The sequence below is a fragment of the Musca domestica genome, unplaced genomic scaffold (genome assembly GCF_030504385.1).
Source record: "Musca domestica strain aabys unplaced genomic scaffold, Musca_domestica.polishedcontigs.V.1.1 160, whole genome shotgun sequence".
In the NCBI taxonomy this organism is placed as follows: domain Eukaryota; kingdom Metazoa; phylum Arthropoda; class Insecta; order Diptera; family Muscidae; genus Musca; species Musca domestica.
The window spans coordinates 16,629-39,437 of NW_026712220.1; the positions used below are offsets into that span (position 1 = coordinate 16,629).

Consider the following 22,809-nt stretch of genomic DNA (forward strand, 5'->3'; position numbering starts at 1 on the left):
AAGTACAGCAAAGTGAAATATTTATTGACTATTATTGACAACAGATGGCGCTGCTCGGACAGTACTATTTTATGTCTGACACATAATTATGTTCCCCTGGTATTTTGATAAATTTTAAGAAATTGACAAAATTTGTATGCGAAATTTAAAAACGCACACATACATGGATATAAATTGTATTGCGTATGTAGGTTATTTTTAAAAGACATAATATGTCATTTTAAGAGGGACAAATAAATAATAAATAACGAACCCACAAACTTTTTTTAATGGTATCGGAAAAATTGTAAAAAATAGCGAATTTTTGCATTTTCTAGAACAGGGTAATATTTTTTATTAAAAAAATTGTTTGTTCGTTCTTTCTTCGTTATTAAGCTATTTATTTATGTTGCCTTAAAACGGATTTTTTTTTTTGAAAATAAGCTCATCTCTTTTGAGGTCAGAATCATATCTTTTTTAAATTTTTCTATTTGGTCAAGTTCAATAAAATAGTTTTTAATACTTACCTTCCTACTGTATATAGAATTAATTTACAAAAACAATGTTATTATGAATTTCTCAGAAATTTGTTTTATTGAATTTATTTATTGTTTTGTTTTTTCATCAGAAAAATTGTTTTGCATTTTTTTGTATGTATATGTTGTTTTAAATATTGTGTTTGTTTTTTGCTTGGTATTTATTTATTATCAATATAATTTAATTGATTTATGTTTTTCATTTGTATTTTTATTTATTTTTTATTAGGTCACAAGCTAGGATTTATTTATTAATTAGTAATATATTTATTTGTTTACTTTTTGATCGACACTGCCGCCTCTTTCACAAATTCATAAATTATCATCATGAGGTGTACAATAATTTTGTTTTTTTTTTTGGATAACAAATGGTTGAGAAATAAAAATATACTTAAAAAAGTAAACAAAGTGTAAAATTAATAAAAAAAAAATGTTTGATTTTCTTTTTGAGTTTTTTTTAGGAAAAATTTGAAATTTTATTTAAAGAATTGAAATTTTATTTATTTTTTTTTATAAAACGCAAGTTAAAAAAATATTAGACGGTTTTGCCGACAGATGTATACCCTCAGCCAATGTACGAATTTTTTAAATACTTTGACTTCTGTTATGATTATTCAAATGTTTAACCCCTTATCAAATGTGTTCCAAAGGAATGGGCCAATATTAGACATTTCGTGTCGGACCTAAATAAATATGATATAAATATTGTGAAGTACCTTTATACCAATATTGTTGACCAACGTATTCTATATTTATACATATCCTAATACAGATAGAAATATTGGTATGAGTATATTTTACAAGAAAATCGAACATTTGTATCCAATTTTATGCGAAATCTTAAATTCCAATCATTTTCATATTCATATCAGATTTCTGGTTGAGAGAAATATTTAGGTATAGCAAGCTGTAAAGAAACGCAAGTTATGACAGATAAAAGTACTGAAAATTATGACCCATTGTGGGTGAGGTACCAAAAGGGGATCACAGATATTTATTAAGGGAACTGATGAGGATTGGTGGCTCTTTCCGAAACATAGGTATTCCCTGCCTTACCCCCTGGTAAACATTACCATCGTTTTCCACTAATATAAAAACAACAATAATGGGATTAAGCCAGACCATTTTGCAACAACAAAATACTATGGTATCCCGAACAAACATGCCAACACTATTTGATATTTATTATCTTCACAACAGACCTTGAAGTGAATTGGATGTTTATTTCGCTAACTTTGAGCGTTTTGTTTTACAAAATTTGGAACCCTTTTGACGCTTTGTGGGGTGGACCAATATATCCCAATTTCACACCTACATTGGGTTAATAAAAATATTGTAATGTGTGTAATTTGAAGAGGTACCAGATGGAATGGTCCGATCTCTACCATCTTTATAACAGATCTTGTGTTGATGGAAATATTGAGATGTGCCAATATTTCCACGAAGCTTCATGGCTATTCCAAATTCTGACCCTTTGTGGGGGAGGTACCAGAAGAAGTAGGCCGATATATTCCATCTTCACACCAGACCTTTATTCAATAAAAATATTGTGATGTGTGTAATTTGAAAACAATCGGACTCTTACACCGTATTTCATAAGAAATATAATTGTTCAAAATTTTAAAGCTTTGTGGAGGAGGTACTTGATGGAGTGGACCGAAATTGTCCATTTTCTTACATGACAAAGTACTAATGCAGACATTGAGATTTGCAAAGTTGGAGCAAAATCGGATGATCCTATCTCTTTCTGTGCAGTATATTATTTTCTATGAAAATATCGATCTTTTGTGGGTGAGGTACCAGAAGGAGTGAACCGATATTGCCCATCTCCGAACTCGATCTAGGTTTGATAATAGTATTACGATGTAGTTCGTGAGTTTTCGTGCTCACCAGCCAGACAGACGGACGGACGTCACTAAATCGACTCCAAATGTCTTAAAACGGATTTGGTCCAAAGAAACCTAGGGTCTAAAATCGTTATTTCGATGAGGCACGTTTTGGCCGTATCAAATGATATATGTATACCTCTCTAGCCATATGGCTGAGGACATAATTATCCATTTTCTCGATAATCGCTGAAAATATTGACCCTTATTGGGGGAGGTACCACAAGGCGTGGCATGATGCACAGCATCTGTAGATACACGGCTGAGGATATACAATATACAGTGAGTTTTCATGTTATTGAACAGCGTTTGTTGGCCAATTTTTTACAATTTAGATTTTTTTTATAATAAAGAAAATAGTAATATTAGATTTAAAATAATAAATAAAATTAAAAAAAATAAATGTACAAAAATAAAATAAGGTAATAATAATTATCAGGTAACAAATATTAAGGTGAATAAATCAGGTTTTTAGTTTAGTATTGTTTCCATAATGATATAAAATATATTAAATGTAAATATATATAATTTTTTTGTTTCTAAGTTTAAGGTAATCATCAGATAGATAAAATAAATTATTTTGTTATTGCGCAAGCTTAAAATCACATATTAATTAATTTATTGTTTAGTTTTGTCCATAACTTTACTTTCATTTATTTTAACTTTTTTGCCAACCTGGTATTTAATTGTTGATAAAAATATTTAAAAATCATTCATTATTTTAAAAACATAAATAAATATTTCTTAAAGGGTTAAAAATTGATTTAAGATCAAAAAAAGCTTTATAGCTTCCTGGGAATGGTATTGAGTGGTATCTGAGTTGTGTTTTTTTTTTTTTTTAATATAAATATTGAGTGAATAGTTGGGTTTCTGTTAAAATAAATACATATATTTGTTTATATTTGTATACTATTTAGACTGAGTAAATAACATAAATTCTATTTTTATTTAATGTAAAATTAAACAGTTGAATTTTAAGACAGCTTCTTCTTTCGTGTTTTATAAGTATTTGATCAGACTTTAATCAAAATAAATGAATAGATGAGTTAAAATATAGAAATCTTTTTGGCAATTAAGTATCTGTTTCTGTGTGTCGATACTAAAAGTAAAGGCAAAAAAATAAAACAATACAAATAAAGATTCAGATATATAAAAGGTTTTTGTTTTAACTGGGTTTTAGGTAGACTTAGCTCAATTCCGGCCGATAATTTATATTTGTTCGCCCCTACGCCTTCCTTCTTTTACGAAGAGGCCAGCCGATGACCTAAGCCAGTAAAAAGCCTCTTGAGGTGATAAAACATGACATGGCATATTAACGTCAGATTATAAGAAACAAGTAAAAAAGCTGTAAGACCGGGCCGAACTCTTTACAAATTGGAACTAATTTGGAAATTTCCAAAAAAATAAATAAATAAAATCCGTTAAAAATTCTGTTAAAATCTTAAAAATACCGAATATAGCCCTTATACTGGGGTGTATACGAAGACATGGACCTGCATAGCAACTTTTGTCATAAGCCATTACAATATTCAAATACGAAACTTGGAAAAAAATCCGGTAAAATATATAGATAAAATCATCAAAATAACGAATATAGGAAGCTACCGTTATATCTGGGCTAAACGAAGACCTGGATCTACATAGACAATTTTCTGTCACAGAATGTAGTACGAAATTTCAAACAATTTCGGTGAATATAGTAGCTAAACTTGTCAAAATACCGAATAAAGAGAGGTACTGATATATTGGACCTATACAAAGACCTGGACCTGTATAGACAATTTTCTGTTATAGATTGTACTTCCTATTACGAACTCTAAATACGAAATTTTAAACAACTCTCAGTGGCCAAAAAATGATGGTGTGGGCCGCCATAACAGCCGATGGTCGCTCTTCGCTCGTATTAATCGACCGTGGCATAAGAATAAATGCCGAATATTATCACGAAAATATTCTGGAGGGTGTATTAAAGCCTTGGACACGCAAACATTTTGGTCGCAGACCTTGGACATTCCAACAGGACTCAGCACGCGCCACCAGCGCGCAATGGCCACCAAAATCTCCGGATACCAATCCGTTGGACTATTGTGTCTGGAGTATTTTGGAAAGCAAAAAAAATACCACAGTGTCGATCACTTCAATTTGACCAATTTGAACAAATCTAAACTTATTCTAAAATTTGATGCTATTTCCGACATTTTTTGCTTTCATTCAATAAAATTAAAAAAAAATGTAAAAATTATGGCGTTTGACTTTGTTGCACTTTTTTATCTTACCCTGTACATGCTTTGTTAGGTCTAAAATTATTAGTTCGATGAGTTACAAACGGAATGACGACTTTAATATACCCTCCTTACTATGTGTGGTGTAGGGTATAAAAATAACGACAAGATTGAAGTGTGGCACTGACATCCCATTTGATTGTTACCACTTTGATGCCAAGCTTCTTATGTATCTGCACCATAAGTTTTTCATGATTTCATTTTTTTTTTTGCGTTAAATTTAACATTTAACAACACATTTGGAAGGGTATTTTACTTTCGAATCCATTGTCGCATTTCGTCACACAGAAACAGATTCTAAAATATTTATAAAAAGTACGTAAATATTAATTAAAATAAATAAAAAAGTTGTCATGATAACAAAGCTTATTTTCAAAATAATATGACAAATTGTGTAAATCTTAATTAAAAATAAAAAAAAAATCAAATAAAATATTTAAAATAAAATTTTATAAAAAAATTTATAGACACAAATTGCCAAGATTTTATTTTTATTTTCATTTAATTTTAATTTGATTTAAAACAATATTTGTGTATTTTTATGAAAGATAGCCGATGAGTCTTCCAAAGGACAATTGCTTAGTTTGATTTTTTGGAAATCCTATTGATTTAAACTCTTCTTTTCTAAGGGTTTTTTTACATTAAAATAAATTATGTTTGAAAAAAAAAAACACAAATTCTTGGATGGATTCAAATCGAAAACCAATGTTTTTAACACACATTTGTTCTGGTAGGTATTAATTAATAATTCTAAATGCATTTTGGAAAATCATTTCGGTTTTATTGAACGTTATGCCATTGGAATGGTGTATTGCTATAAAGGATTCTTATGTTTCGGTTCACAGTTTTGTTGGAATGTATTATTGTTTTGTATTTTTTTTTCTATACTAGTTTTGATTTGGTTCAATTAGTATGTTTTTTGTGGATTTGTTATTAATAAATTCTATTAATTTATCTATTATTTAACTGTAGTCTACTTCCAAACGCTGAATTTTAACAAAATGCCAGCAATATTTCCATGATAGTTAATTTTGTGAAGTAATAATAAAAAAACAGTGAAGGAAATCTTAGAGTAGGGCGTGGCCCACCACTTTGAATATTTAGTAGAGGTTCACATAACAAAAAATTGTTTTTATGGGGAATTTGTGAGAATTAAATCATACCAACATGTGTCCCTTTTTAATTCGGGCTTGTATAACCCCTTTGGTGCACAATTAACTTGAAATCGGATAAAGATATATATGGGAAATATGTCCAAATCTGAACCGATGTCGATAAAATTTGGCAAAGGTATTTCTGAGCTGTATTTGATATATTTCCCCGAATATCGTTGTTACGGAGTGTATATTACGGCTGTGGAGAACAAATATACCAAATAGGATGAACAATATATATATATGGGACCTATAGCTATATCTGAACCGATTATCACCAAAATGTACATACTTGTTTCTAGACTCAATATGGTCGTTAGTGCCAAATTCCATCCCATTTGGGCTAATATTACACGTTTGGTACACAATAAAAGCAAATCGGATGAAGTTATATATGGGAGCTATATCCAAATCTGGACCGATCTCGACAAAAATTTAGCAAAGGTATTTCTTAGCCGTATTTGATATATTTCCCCAAATATCGTTGTTGCAGAGTGCATATTACGGCTGCGGGCGACAAAAATAACAAATCGGATGAACTATATATATGGGAGCTATAGGTATATCTGAACCGATTACGATCAAATTTTGTATATTTATTTTCAGGCCCAATTCGGTCGTATGTGCAAAATTTTATACTATTCGGTACACATTTGGTGCACAATCGGACGATAATATGTACTCTTCTATGGAGTAGGGTTTAAAAATACGATATTCCCAAAAAGGGTATTTTTGGTCTTTGAATAGATGTTTCTATCGACTGAATGAGAAGTGCAGAAACGTAGACTCACGGCACATTGTAAACTGTCGCAAGGAAGTTGATACGATCTAGTAATCATTCCTCTAATTTTCCTCTTTCGGGAAACACCTTCAAATCAGTTACCATTTCATCGTTAAATCTTTTTTCTCCAGTGTACAATGTTCAGTGTTCAATCCAAAAGATCTCAATAAAATTTCAAATATCTCAGACTTTAGGTGACCCTTTACATATAGTCAAAACTATATTAAAGCCTTAACAACATTTGACCTAAGAACCCATGACTCCTTTGGACTTTGATATACAAAGAAACATTATAAAGTCCAATTGGAATTTGAAAGTTGTAGAAAATTCCAACTGGCTACTGCACTTGGAATTTTCTACAACTCCGTCTGTAAATTTTACAAATTATAAGAAAATTTTCAACGAATTAGAAAAATTGCTAAATTTTTCAAAAAAATCAACAAGTTTTTTTTTAAATAAAAATTGATGATATATTTTTTCATGGTACACATTGAATATACGAATTTCTTTTGTTCAGAGACTCACAATGAAATTTGATCAAAAATTATTCTTCCTTTGACACTTTTGCCAAAAAATGATGCATAAAGGGAGATTTTGACTGAAATTAGGAACCTGTTAAAATAACAGTAAAAACCAAACATATACTTTTCACTTTTAATACATAAATGTTGAATGTAATTTTATTGTATTGTATTTAGGTATATGGTTTGTTCTGAGACTCATAGTGAAATTTTGTGTAGAATATTTCTTCTTTTGACACCTTACGTCTAAAACGAAATTGTATGCTTCTTTTAGGCGTCAAATCAAGGGAGTAGGGAATATTTTCGATTTTTTTTGGAACATTGATATATTTGATGTGTAGTGGAAATAGAGATTTCTTTTCTTTGGAGACTTATAGTAAAATTTGATGAAATATAATTTAGTCTTTGACGTAAGCCTTCAAAAATGATGTTTTGCAGGAGATTTTTGCATAAACTCACATAATGTACGGGTTTAACCTTAAAATGTGTTTTAATGCATATGAATTTCTGGCATTTAAATAAGATTTAGACTTCTAAGGTCCTCAAGGACCTAAATCAGAATTTTATGACAAATAGCTGTGTAGGATCTTTTGAATTGCAACTATTCCGTTAAAAGGGTGTTTTTTTACCAAATTTTCAAAGAAAGGGCAAAGAAGAACCCTTTTTCGACTCGCTTGAGGTTTAACATTCTTCATCAAAATAATACTCGTGTTTTTGTCTGTAATATTGCCGATGACACTATACATAAAAAATCAAAGGATTCCAATCTGAAAATTTCAAAAATGTGAAAGAAGACAATACAAGACATACTCGTAGCTTGTTGTAAAAAAAAACTCCTGTATCGTTATTTGTAATTGAAAACGTAGAGACCTGGGTCTTATATATAAAGCCTAATAAAAGCCTTTAGACCTCTGTACAACACGACATTGGATATATTAAGGACATAATTATAAATGATATACTAACACATGATCCCATTATACCATGGAAATATTGCAGGCATTTATGTCAAGAGTAACTATGGACCATTTTGTGATTTTTGTTTCGATAATAGGGAATGTATATGTAAATAACATTTGTTGTTGTTATAATTATTATTATATTAAATATTACTTGTTAATATCACTTACAAATCTAATGACTAAAAAGACAAGATTATGTTAAGGCAACAAATAAATATTAAAACATAAAAAAATAAAACAAATCAAAACGGCAATATAGATCATTTGAGTACATAGTAGATGGGTGGATAGATGCAATACTAGCAATGCAATATCAATTAACTGGCAAAAAATATCAATTCATTGACTTGAATCAATTAACTACATACTAACATTTATCTAATGCTACATAGACAGGGGACAAGGGAGGTCGGTTGTCCGTCATACGGCGTCATAATTATTAACATTCTATTTTTTTTAAATAAATAATGGCCAACTATAATTCGAATATGAAAATAAATTAAATATCTTATAAAAAATATCGTTACAAAATAAATAACTAAACTAAAGAAATTGCTTAACTACATGACGCACACATACACGCACACAGACAAAAAAACCGGCACACTTAAAACATTTGTAATAATTATTATAACAGATATTTGAAAAATATCACGATTTTCTTTTGCTACTGACATCCGTTTTTCCTTTCGTTCCTTTCCATCATCACATTGCTCTCTACTCAATACCAAAGGTATTTGTCTCCTCAACAGCCAATAACAGTTTTTCATACAGTAATTCTGGTGTTGGATATGGTGGTAAGTCTAGACGATTGAAACATGTGTGAGCTCGTGGCAAGGCATTTGGTTTACCCCATTTCTCGATACAAAAACGTCGGGGACCCGTTGAACCGCGCAGGGCCGAAAAACCTTCATACGGTATGCTAGAGGTACCAGTGACAAATTGTAATAAACGCAAACGTTGCTCGTTTGTAAACTTCTCAATGACCTGCCAGAACCATATGATAACCTGATGATTATCATGATAACCGGAACGATATTCGGTATTAAGGCGCCAATCATTGATGTCAATTTCTGCCGTACCGGCTATTACCAATTCCAATTCACGCGCATCGAATACCGACACCAGACGAGAATCAACGACTTCATAGAAGCCACGTACCAGCGACTCTGTCTGCTCCTGGACACCACGTTCCAAACGCCATTTGATCATACGCTCCAAGTACTCCTTTTTGTTTTTCTCATTCACGATAATATTCTTGCCGCCCGGTTTCAATTCCCGTTCCACAACTCGTCCCAACAACTCTTCGGTCACACAGAATGTTAGACCCAAATCAATACCCGTACCAATGTCATTATCACGTATCCATTGCAGGGATTGATGGAACTCATTATCCAATGATTCTAAATCACTTAAAGCTACCGGAAGTCTTAGTAAAGCCTTGTAAAATGGCCTCGTAAAGAAGGCATCCAATAAATATTGATGAACTAAAGCTAAGCCCAGGACACGACCGCTAAAACGGAACCAATCGTGACAATTATCGACAAAGGCTGAAAGTGGTGACACTTGTACCGTATAGGTGTCATTGGCTGAATATTCAAAGAGGCCGTAGTAGGGATTGAACAGTTCACGGGATAGCAGAAAGAAGAATTCTCTGTAAGTAAACCAAGAGAGAGAGGTGATTAATAAGATGCACACAAAATGGTTTTGAAATAAAAAGTTACCTTGAGGGACCACCATAGTCCAGACCCTCTTCCGTATCCCAGAGCACAGCTAAACGTCCTCTTTGTAAGTCTTTTTTGTTGGCAGACATAATACGACGGAAGGCATCTTCTAATAAGTGGGTACGTCGTATTTGTAATCTGAAAACAAAATAATATTAAAAAAATGTAAATAATAAAAATTAAAATTGTTTATTTTGAAAATAATTGTTAAGGAAGAAAAAGGATTTTTAAAAGAATATTTGAAAGACGGTCAGAACTTGCGACCTTGGTAATTTCAAAAGAGCGGTTAGGAAATTCTGTATGTATAGGATTATTGGTTGGTGGATTTTTATTAGGGAAAAGCTGGAATAATTCAAAAATAATTCTGAAAGGACCATCAAAAGCTTTCCTGTCAAAATATTCAAGAAATTTGTTAATGGCAATCACGGGCAGTAATCCAGGAATTTTTATAAGGGACCATTAGAAACGAATTTTTGATGGGACCTGACTAAAAAGCAGAACTTGAGAATTTATATATCGAAATTTTAAAGAAGACTGACGACCAAGAAATGCACTGGTGAATTTTTAAGGAGTTTGTAATAGAGCTATACCCTTGTATTTGGAAAGCTATTTTAAAAATTTTTTGGAGGACCATCAGGTGATATACTCGTTAATTTTTATAATGAATATTTAAAGTCCTCGTGAGATAAATTATCGTAAATTATTTTGAGTAATTTGTGAAGGAGGACATTTTCAATAATCGTGGATTTTTAGGGAATTTTTGGACCAGTGGGACTTATGGAAGCGATTTTTTAAATTTTTTAAGGACATTCGGGCGCTGTCCCTTGGATATTTATAAAGGATTTTTGAAGAAGCATAATCTAAGCTTTTTGTAAGGATTTTTTGAAGCATCAATGATACTATTTTCGTAAATTTTTATGAACAATTTCAGAAGGACCCATGAAAGAATAGTGGGACAAACAACGGTGGACCTTTTAAGGAATTTATGAAGCACCATCAGGGGTTGAACTTGTGGATTTTTATAAGGGATTCTGAAGGACAATAAGAAGCCTTATTCCTGAAATTTTATTAAACAATTTGAATTCGTGGATTTTTATAAAGGATTCTGAAGGACAATAAGAAACCTTATTCCTGAAATTTTATAAAACAATTTTACAAGAATTTGAATAAGGATTGTTTTATTAGAATTTTTAAGGATCATCGGGACATTACTCGTGGATTTTATAAAGGACCTGTGTAATAGCCCGGTAACGATTTTTAAAAGGAGAAATGTTCCGGGGACCAAAAGGATCTACATTTGTAGTTTTTTATTTGGAATTTTTAAAAGAGCAATAGGAGCAATTTACGCGGATTTTTATAAGAAATTTCGGAATAAACATCAAAAGCAATTCTTCTAGATTTTTATAAGAAATTTTGGAAATCAATAAGAAAATTTTGTCACGGATATGCTGTCCCGAGTGTATATAAGGGATCTATCAGGAGCTGTACTCGAACTGAAGGAAGGGAAGGAGGGAAACAATTTGAATAATCATAACAGAAGTCGACTGATCATTATGCAAAGAAGGGTTAAGGGTTTAATGAGCCATTATCAGCTATAGTCGCAGGTTCATCAAAGGATTTTTGAAAGTCCTAGCTGCTTGAGACTCAGAAGTTATAATTATAAAGATTATTTTTGAAAAATCCAGATCTACATAAGGGCACAGTAGATATTTTAAAAGTTCTTTTGAGGGTTCTTAATTTATTTCCGATCGTGGCCCAGTTTTGAGGAACTATTGAAAGGTATAATTATGAGCTATAATCAATAATTTAAAAATTTTTTTTGAGAGAATAACAGAAACCATAATCATAGATTTTTAAGAAGATGCGATAATAATAAAAATTTGAAAAGTTTAAGAGAACCAAAGTTATAGAAATGGATTCTTATATGTTCTTAAAATCTTAATTTTTTAGAATAATTATTTTTAGGACTAATTAGAAGCTAATAGGCTGAAATTCTGAAAATACTCTTAAAATTTTAAATCGTGAAATATTTGCCCAAGCTATAATCATATACTCACTTTAATTTATGTGGTCCTTGACCATATCCTTTCGATTCTAATTTCCTATAGAAACTTCTCAGTTTGGCCTCGAAGTCACGCCGGAATGGTGGCGGAGCTCGTTGCAGCATGCGAGAATTGAGCACTGGTGAGCCTTGGGGACTGCGTTCTTCGATGGGCACATAGCTCATAATCTCCTGTTCGAAAAGGCTGAAAAGATAAAAAACGAGAAATATATTATTAATATTAAGAAGTATTTTTATGACCTTTAATATTCTCTAAATTAACCAAGCCCCATTTGTTAGCATCCCAAAATTGAAGTCATAGCACATTTTTCCTCTACATCATTTGCCCAATAATAAAAATAAAACAACAGCAAAAAAACGTGCGAGCGGCAATTATCCAAGTTGTTTATTTATAAAAGCCACCACAACGATGATGCTATCGAAATGATTCAGATTTACAATCCTATCATTTTGTGGCAAAATATTAATAACTTTTATGATATCACATACATTTCGAGAGATTACCACGTTGGCATGGCCGGCATGTAAATTACTTTTATATTGTCATGATAAGTGTTCTAATTAATTATAGTTTTATAAATAAAAGTGGATTTTTTTAACCACACAGCATTTTAAATCTGATTGATAGAGCAATCTACATCTATACTCAATAAATGTGAGATATTTCTATGTATTGAAAATGGTCTATAGATATTCTGTTTTGATGAGATCTTCTTCGTGTATTTTATGTTGGAGACAATTTATTTTGTAAGTGTAAAGAATCTCAGAATCATAAAGAAAATATTTTTGAAGAGTGCCAGCCAAAACCTATTGGCGTAGAATTTTATATTTCAAATATTAAAAAATCCACGGTTTAGGGACCCTAACATCAGTTAATGCATCAGTCAAAAATAATGTAAATTTTTTCAATTAAATCCTTGAAGAAAAATGAATAAAAAATCCACGATTGTAGTCCCTGAGTTCAATTTGAAAACACGATTTCGGTTCTTGGATATTTTTAATCCACGATTTTTGGCTTTGAAAATTATTTGCTATTTTTATTAAAATTATTGTTAAAAAATCCATGAGTTTGGAACTTGAAATTATTATAAAAATCCATGTGGAACTTGAAAATTTTTAAATTCTCGATTTTGGTCCTTGATTTATTTAAAAAAATCAAATTCCACCAAAAGGACCTGCACTCATGAATTTTATACAGCCTTTTCGAAAGGCCATCAGAAGCTATCCTCCTGTAATTCTATAAGGTCTTTTTGAATTACTCTTGATATTAATAATCATGAAGTAATTTTTGAATTTAATGACAAGTGGGACCGACAGTTTTGGATCTTTAAGAGTATTTTTGACAGACTATCAGCAGCTACAAACATTATATGGTATTAGAATATTGGAGGGACGTTCAGAAACTGGATTTCAAAAGACCATCAGATGCTGTCTCCATCGGGTTTTTACAGAATTGTTGAAGGACCATAAGGAACTGAACTCTTGGTTTTTATTGTCAATTTTTGCAGGAACAATGGAAGCTGTATTCATGGATTTTTTCAAGCTATTTGTAAAGTACCGTTGGAAGCTACATTCATCGGGTTTTACTATTCTCATCGGGTTTTTACGGAATTGTTTAAGGACCATCAGAAGCTGTACTCTTTGTTTTGATTGTCAATTTTTGACGGACCAATAGAGGCTGTATTCATTGGGTTTTTAAGCTATTTGTAAAGGACCGTTGGAGGCTATATTCATCGGTTTTCATTAGGAACCTTCATAAGTGGAACTCGTAACTTTTCACAAGAAATGTTTTAAGAACTATCAGGAGCTGTTCTTATGGATTTTCTTGAGGAATGTTTGAAGGATTATCAGGGAGATTTTTCTAAAGAGTATCAAGAGATATAGTCATGTTTTTTTATGAAACTTTGGGAAGGAATATAAAAAAATGTACTCGTGGATTTTGATGTGGAATTTTTAAAGATCAAAAGGAACTGCTCTGAGAGATTTTTAAAGGAATTTTTAACAAAAAAAATGAAAATTGTTTAAAAATCCGCATTTTTTGATGCTGGTTACTAAAAATAATTTCTAACCATAATTTCTTAAAAAAAATCACGGATCGTAAAAAGGAAATTCTTTTCTCCTTGGAAATTAATTGTAAAAAGCGACGTTTCTTGGCCAGTAAGTCCTTTTAAAAAACCTCCGCATTCTTGAACAGGAGGAAATCGCTTAAAAAGTCTGCGATTCGTAACAGCAAGTCCTTTAAAAACCTAAATTTTTGGTCCTAAGACATTTATATTGAAAAATCCACGATTCCATAAAAATCCTTGGCAAAAAAGTCCCTTATAAATTCACTATTTGAAAATCAAGATTTTTGGTCTTTAAAAATTATTTAAAAAATCTACGATTCTTGGTCAGGAAGTCATTTAAATACACCTAGGAATTTAAGAAAGACAATTTTGCCCTTGAAAATTATTTAAAAATCCATAACTTTTTGATTTTGGTCATTCAAAATAATTTTTAAAAAACCAAAGTTCTTGGCCAGAAGTCCTCAAAAAATGTACGTATCGTAGAAAGGAAATTATTTTCTTCTGGAAATTAATTTAAAAAATCATCGATTCTTGTCTAAGAAATTCCTTTAAAAAACCCCAGCCCAGGAGGAAGTTTCTTAAAAAAGTCCACGATTCGTAGCTGGAAAAGCTTATAAAAAATTCACATTTTAATTCAAAATTTCTTAAAAATTCACGGTTTTTCTTTTTTTGAAAATTAATTTAAAAAAATAAATTCCTTTAAAAAATTAGGATTTTTGGTCTTTGAAATTTATTTTTAAAAATACACGATTTTTGGTCAAGAATTCATTTGAAAAATCCTCTGATCCTGGGCCAGGTCAGGAAGTCCTTTGGGCACTGGCCAGGAGAAAGCCCCTAAAAATAAAAAATCCTCGATTCTCGGCCAAGAAGTACTTTAAACCGTTTTGGGCTTTGCACGAACGAAAATTGCTTCTACAAAATCAAGAGTCCTTTTTGAAATAAATTTCCGATCCTTGGCCCGAGAGGCCTTGATTTGACAGCCATATTAGTATGTTAAAAAATTGGACCAAATAGGAAATCTCGTTCGGAAATCATGAATCTCACATAATATTCGTGAGTTTTCAAAAAGTTTACATATTTTACAAAATTCTGATCCTCCCATTATTGGTATCGTCAAGCATTGTTGTGCACACAAGCCAGTCAGAAACATGGAATCTTAAAACTGTTTCTAAGAGGAATATTATATATACCCTCTGTAGCTATATGACACTTATATTTTCATAGATATGCTATTTTGTAAGAACACTTCACATCAATTATAAAAAGTAATATGGAAATTTTAGGTCTCCAATATAAAACAGATCTCTTGAAGTCTATATAGAATATCTTTACATATTGGAAAATACCTCTTAAAGAAGTTTATATGTAAAGAAGACCTATGGAGGAGTGTATATTCATAGTATGGCAACATGTCGACCGGTCTAGCCAAATTTTTCACTTTTTTACCATGGCCAGCTAATTGCAGTTTGTATAAAATTTCAAATATTCTTTTTTGTTTTCAAAGAACAGCAACTTCAAAAATTATATTACGTTTGGTTAATTGGTTGTGTTTTTTGTTGTTGCTATGGTTGTTGTTGGTTGATTTTTCAATGTTAACTGTTCTAAAATGGAACGTATTAGTTCACGTGCAGTATGGTTTGTTCTGACTCATAAAAATCATTAAATACATTTAAATGGTACAAATAATCCAAAATGTATTAACATGTGTGTTTTTGTATGTATAACAACTAAATAATATATTTAATTTTTTTGGTAATTAATATTTATTACTGTGAAAAAGTAAATAGGGAATTTAGGTGTTTGCCAAATTGTTGCCATAAAACTATCAATTGCAATTGTATTGACATTGACTGCTATTGCTAAAAACAAATACGATATACATTTAATTGATTTTTAACGGCTCTTTATTAAAATAATTATAGATTTGCACCCAGTATGTTCTGCGGTTTTTGTTTCCCTTATTTCAAAAACTGATAGATTGATTGATTATATTTTAAATGTTCTAAATGTATTTAAAACAATTTAGAAGTCAAACTTTCTATAACAACTAAACGTAATATTTGAGTTTATAAATATTTGATAATAGAAAACAGATATGTGACGAGGAAATCAGTAAACCTTTTTATTGGTAGATTTAGCGGTTTGCAGATTTCCTATGGGACGATTAACAGATTTTTTTTCATAAAGCTGGCAGATTCTTGAATGTTCGTTTGGTGTCACAGCCACTTACTTGCAACTATTCCTTGGAAATTCATAAAATTCTACTATAGAGCCCACATTTTACCTTTTGTGGGTGAGGTACCAGAAGGCGTTCACAGTTTTATATCATCTTCACAACAGAACTTGTGTTAGCAAAAATGTTTGTATGTGTGAAATTTGAAGAGAGTTGGATGTTTATTTCGCTTTCTATGAGCTTTTGTTTTTCAAAATCTTGAACCCTACGTGGGAAAGGTACCAGAAGGAATAGTCCGATCGTTGATGGAAATATTGAGATGTACCAAGTCCGAATGGAATCGGACGTTAATTTCGCGTTTTATTAGCTTCATGGATGTTCAAAATTTTGACCCTAATGTGGGGAAGGTACCACAAGGAGTGGTCCGGACCTTGGGTTAATAAACATATCATGATGTGCGTTTTATATGAGTTATAATAATTCAAAATTTTGACCCTTTGTGGGGGAGATACTTGATGGAAGTGACCGATATTGTGCATTTTTGAACCTGGCCTAGAACTTATGCAAATATTAGGATTTGCAGTAAATAATTTTCTTTGAAAATTTCGACCTTTTGTGGGCTAGTTAGCAGAAGGGGTGGACCGATATTAATTATCTCCGAACTCAATCTAAGTAATATTAATATTACGATATACCAAGTTTGGACCAAATCGTATACTTCCTTCGAAAGTTATCTTGCGGACCAGCCAGACAGACATACGGACGGACTGAGATAGCTAGATCGACTCCAAGTGTCCTGAAAGGGATTTTTTCCAAAGAAACTTAGGGTCTAAACCGTTACTTCAATGAGGCAAGTTTTGATCGTATCAAATGATTATTATCCTCTGTAGCCATATGGCGGAGGGTATAAAATTGTTGCTTGAAGTCTAAAAATTGGTATTAGGGATTAGGCCGTTCATGTGTGGCCTGGACATGTGGAGGTGATTTCGGAAATGTGTACCATAATTGAACGAAAAATACTGAATGGTACATTATTTTAAAGGAACACGAAAAATTTCAAATTCTGTAGAAAATACCTTTCAAACGGAACTATACGAAGACATGTTCCTTCATAGTTAATTTTTCGACATAGGCTGTAGTACCAAATGCGAACTTCAAATACGAAATTTAAAAAAAAATTCCGAAATTTGAAGAATGCTCCTAAAATCGTCAAATTCCGAGTATCGTTATATGGGGCTATACGAAAACGTAAACCTGCATAAGTAATTTTCTGTCATAGGCTGAAGTACCTATTACGAACTTCAAATACGAAATTTGTAGTACCCCTTACAGACTTTGAATTTGAAATTTGTAACGATTCGGGTGAGTGATGTCGCTAAAATCTTCTATCTCAATTCGTTCGAAACAGACAGACGGACATCGGTAAATCGTCATATAATTTTACGCTGATGCAGAATGTATGTACTTTGTAGGGTCTATCAAGAATATTTCGAGGAGTTACAAACGGAATGACAAAGCTAATATACCATCCATAGAATGGTGAAGGGTATAAAAATGAGTTTGCTAGATCAGGCCAAGCTTCTTTAAAGTCTATATCATATTCAAGGGACTCCAATTTTTGAGACATATCTATCCACATTTAATATAAAATTTAAAGTGAAGCTTTGAATTACCCAAGAATTATTGTTCTAAAAATGGATCATGTCGGTCCACACTATAGTATAGTCTCAGCGTAAGGATAAACCCCGACTTCAAGTTGTTTCTTAAAATATCCAAATTATGTGAAATTTAGTAGTCATATTTTCCATTAAATTTCGCTTAATTTGGATATTTTAAGATGTTATTATGTAGAAACACTACTAGGAAAAAATTGACCATATAGGTACAAAATTTGGTACGCCCCTTGTATAAAAATATACCCTTCGCAATACTTAAATTCAATTTTTTCAATCGATTTGGCTGAAAATGTTGAATTTTCTTTCTTTGGGGGTAGAAACCTTTTCGCAGTTTCTACAGATCTCCTATTGACACTCTCAAAGACCTACATTTCTTCACATCTTCCATTAGATGAGCTACCGAGAAATAATGAAATCATCCGACGATGTCGTTATCATTTCCAAAATTTAAATGAAAAAGTTATTAATTTCACTTCCATGTGATGTTAAATGCCATTGGTAACACTCGCCCACCCAATGACCAATTGAGCGAGACATCCCAGAAAAAAAGCCTCTAAATTATTCATGATACGGTTCAGTGATTTGATTCGAATATTGCATGAAAGGACCCCAAAAAACACATGCACACACGCACACACTCTCTCGTTCAGATAACAAAACCCACTTAACCACTTTTTAATGAAAAATTACGGTTTATGCGGGCGATAACAGAACCAAATGTTTTTCGACACCACTGACCGCTTTTTTTGCAAAACGATTATTAATTGTTAAGTTGACAATTTGGTTTTATTGAAGTCCAAGGTTAAATATATTTGGGGGAGAAATTATTCCAAATATTGAGGGGAGTTTTATTGTGATGTGCCATTAATGCAATGCTAAATAATATGTAGTTATTTTATTGAATTAGAAAAAAATATTAACGGAAATTCTCACGTTCAATAAAAATTCGAGAGACAGGAATGTTTATTGAGAATATGAGAGAATTAAAACATATGTGCATTCGAATTAGTTAAAGATCTTGTAGAAAATATTCAAAACTGCTTAAATAAAATAAAGGATGTACAGGGTGAGATGAAAAAACTGCAACCAACTTCAGACTGCTGTCAGTTCTAAGCCACTCGTTCGACAGCTGTTAAAATTATTCCAGCGACAGCTCATTATATTGTTTTTAATTTTGGTGAGAATTTTCCAGAAAAAAAATATTTGTGATGGAATTCAAGCGTGATAGTGTGATTTCTTTATATTTGGCTGGAAAACCACAAGTGGCTATCGTTAGAGCACTCCAGCATTTAAATGTAAATAAATCTTTTGTGTCTCGTTCCATCGCTCGTTGCCGTGATACTGGTAGCGTAGCCCGACGTTAAGGAAGCAGAAATGGTTCGAAAAGTAAAGAAGCGAAGCGAGCTCGGCGTGAAGCAATTGAAATTCCAAAAAGTGCAACAGAAAGAAAATAGACGAAAAAGAGCTAAGAGCTGATTCCCTTGGACGAAAGTGGTGAACTGCCGACTTTGGTTTTCTCCGCTCCGATGTAAAAACATTCGTTGTCTAGCAGTTTGTAAACAAACAAAATGATCGTGTTTAATTGCCAAAGAGGTCAGCTGAAAATGTGCACCTTCGTTTGGCCACCAGAACTCAAGCGCCGGCCATGGTGATGGTGTGGACCGCCATAACAATCGATGGTCGCTCTCCGCTCGTATTAATCGACCGTGGCATCAGGATAAATGCCGAATATTACCGCCAAAATATACTGGAGGATGTATTAAAGCCTTGGGCACGCAAACATTTTGACCGCAGACCTTGGACATTCCAGCAGGACTCAGCACCATCGCATTCAGCACGCGCCAGCCGAGAATGAGGTTTCTCGCTTCATTTATGGGCGCATAATGGCCACCAAAATCTCCGGATATCAATCCGTTGGATTATTGTGTCTGGAGTATTTTGGAAAGTAAGGTTGGCATTAAAAAATATCAAAGTGTAGATCAACTCAAGCAAGCGCTTCGCCGGGAATGGGCCAAAATATAGCAGAGCAACACTCGGGCAGCGTGTGACGGTTTCATTCGCCGCTTGAAGGCCATAATTCGTGTCAAAGGTGACCAATTCGAGTAAATCTACACTTATTCCAAAATTTGATGCTATTTCCAACAATGGAATCGGATGTTAATTTCGTGTTTTATGAGCCTCATGAATATTCAAAATATTGACCCGTTATGTGGGAGGTACCAGAAGCAGTGGACCGATATATCCCATCTTCACATCGGACATTGGGTTAATAAAAAAAATTGTGATGTGTGTAATTTAAAGACAATCGGGCACTTACATCACATTTTATAAGAGTTGTAAGTATCCAAAATTTTGACCCTTTGTGGGGGAGGTACTTGATGGGGTGGACTGATATTGTCCATTTTCGCACCTGACCTAGCACTGATGCAAATATTAGAATTCGAAAGATTGGAGCAAAATCGGATTATCCTTTCTCTTTCTGTGCAGTAAATTTGTTTTTTTTGCAAATTTTGAAATTTTGTGTGGGAGGTACCTGCACAGCAGCTAGACAGACTGACATCGCTAAATCGACTCCAAATGTCCTGAAACGAACTTGGTCCAAAGAGATTTAGGGTCTAAAATCGTTATTTCGACTAGGCACTTTTGACCGTAACAAATGATATATACCCTCTCTAGCCATATGGTCGAAGGTATAACTAGCCGTATATCTGTGATTAAAAAAAATATTTTTTTTTTTAAATTTTGATAATACCTTGAATCGATGAGTACGGATATATAGGGGCTATATCAAAAACATGTCCAATAATGACAATTTTTAGAAAGAACCCTTCAAAGAATTAAAATCGGGACAGAGTTATATGGGAGTTGTATCAAGTTATGGCACCCATTAAGGACACCAAATATCAATTTATAGTCCATTTTTATAAAAAAATGTACCTAAAATCTACTAATTTCTTTAAATTAAAGGATAACGGAGGGGTTTTTCCTAGGTCTCTTTGGTACATCGCAATATTATTATTAAATTTAGATCGAGTTCGGAGATGGGCAATATCGGTCCACTCCTTCTGGTACCTCCTCCAAAAAAGGCTGAAATGTTTAAATAACAAAAAAATATATATATTTTGCTGCACAGGAAACAAATCCTAGTATTGGCATCAGTGCTAGGTCAGGTGCGAAAATGGACAATATCGGTCCACTCCATCAGTCTCGTCCATACCTCAAAATTTTGAAAAATTATAGCACTTATAAAATGTGATGTAAGAGTCCGATTGTCTTCAAATTACACAGATCACAATATTTTCATTAACCCGAGGTCTGGTTTGAAAATATATCGGTCGGATATATCGGTCAACTCCTTCTGGCACCTCCCCGTAAAGTATCAAAATCTTGAATATCTATTAAGCTCATAAAACGCGAAATTAACATCCGATTCCATTCAGACTTGTCACATCATAATATTTTTTATCAGCACAAGATCGTTTTTTCTGGTACCTCCATCACAAAGAGAGACCGTTTTTTCTGGTACCTCCATCACAAAGGACAACATTTTAAATAGCCAAAACGATCATAAAATCCGAAATTTGTATTTCAACAGACGGTCATAACTAAATCGACTTCGAGACTGATCTTCACGATATTTACTTTAGCGGTGGGTATAAAAATACAACTTCCGTTATAAATAATCCTAATTCATCTAAGCTATATAAAAAGTAGAATCTAAAATAATTATTCCAAATAATATTCCATTAATGCTTTTGCGGAGGATATGAGACAAAAATAAGAAAATTATTTTTGCTGTTTTCGCATTTTTGCACTTCTAACATTTTCTCATTTAATTTCCGCCGAAATGAGACTTCAAACATTAGTTGAAAATTAATATCCCCATTTCCGGTCCAGATATTCAATTACAATAAAACTAAATTCCAAAATACTTACACAGCCCAGACAATGTAGGCGGCTTTGGAGAAAAATCCCATTTCGAATGAAGAAATTCTTTGAATTCCAAACAATTTTTTCTTTGGTAATGACAGCTGGGCGGTCGTTTCTGCTGCTGTTGTTTTTGGTGGTGGCGGATAAGATGACGTTGGAATTGGAGTTGGTTAGATTTGTAATTGGACTCGTGGAATCAACACAAATCAGCAGTGACGAGGTTTGGTTCATAACATGCATTCTAAGATTTTCACAGGAGCACAACAACAAAAACAATACAAGCGGGTGAATTCGAAGAGGAGATAATATTCTCTCTTTTTCAAGTTTTTTTCTAAATCATATTTTGTTTAATTTATTAGGGTTTTTATTTAAATGATTAAACAAATAAAATATGTTTGTTCACAATATTTTTTTTATTTTAAAATGACACACACTGTAAAAATAAAAAAATATTTCACCATAAAAATTATTCTCGGTTTCAAATCAAATCATATCTTTGGAACATTAAAATCCAGAAGATAAACATGCATAAGTATGCCCGGGTGTATGTATGTCATTTGAAATGCGGTTTTTGTATTTTTATATATCTGTTTATCTTTCAATTCAAACAATGCCATAAAACTTGATTATGAGAGGAGTATGAATGGGATCCATTCCAACATATCCTCGTTCATTGTGGGTGCGTCCCAACTGTTGCATTTAACCGATTGAACTTTGCGTTTAGAAATTAGTTTAGAAACTTGCTGTTCGTTGATGGTATTGTGTTAAATTTTATTAATTTACTTTTCAGTTTGTGTTTTGTTACGATTTGATTGTTGACAACGACCGGAGGGGGGCATTTAATGGGTGGGGATGGGTTCTATGATTTCACAATAATATTAAATCGTTTTGATGGTTGGTAAAGCCCCCCCCCACTCTCACTCTCTCTCTCGCTATCTCTCCCGTAGCTTTGGTGTAATCCGTTAAAATATTGCAATCGCTAGATACGCTCCAAGAAGACCCAACCTTGCTGATAGAACTTTTCAACACTTTTCAATACCACACACACACACACCCACACCAAAAGTATTACAAAAC

At 32.5% G+C, this 22,809-nt stretch overlaps 1 protein-coding gene across 2 annotated transcripts in view; it reads right to left on the minus strand.

The window, feature by feature from the left end:
* Positions 1-710: 710 nt before the first annotated feature.
* Positions 711-22,809, minus strand: part of LOC101888859 (E3 ubiquitin-protein ligase HECW2-like) — a 57,484-nt gene continuing 35,385 nt past the window's right edge. The window contains exons 2-5 of one of the 2 annotated variants that reach the window (XM_059120215.1): positions 21,739-22,165; positions 11,883-12,071; positions 9,826-9,963; positions 711-9,755 (exon numbers count right to left, since the gene is read on the minus strand). In XM_059120215.1, the coding sequence (XP_058976198.1) occupies positions 8,819-9,755; positions 9,826-9,963; positions 11,883-12,071; positions 21,739-21,779 (1,305 nt within the window). In that variant the 5' untranslated portion in view covers positions 21,780-22,165 and the 3' untranslated portion in view covers positions 711-8,818. The remainder of the gene's footprint in view (positions 9,756-9,825; positions 9,964-11,882; positions 12,072-21,738; positions 22,166-22,809) is intronic. The other variant, XM_059120214.1, reaches the window with a different exon arrangement.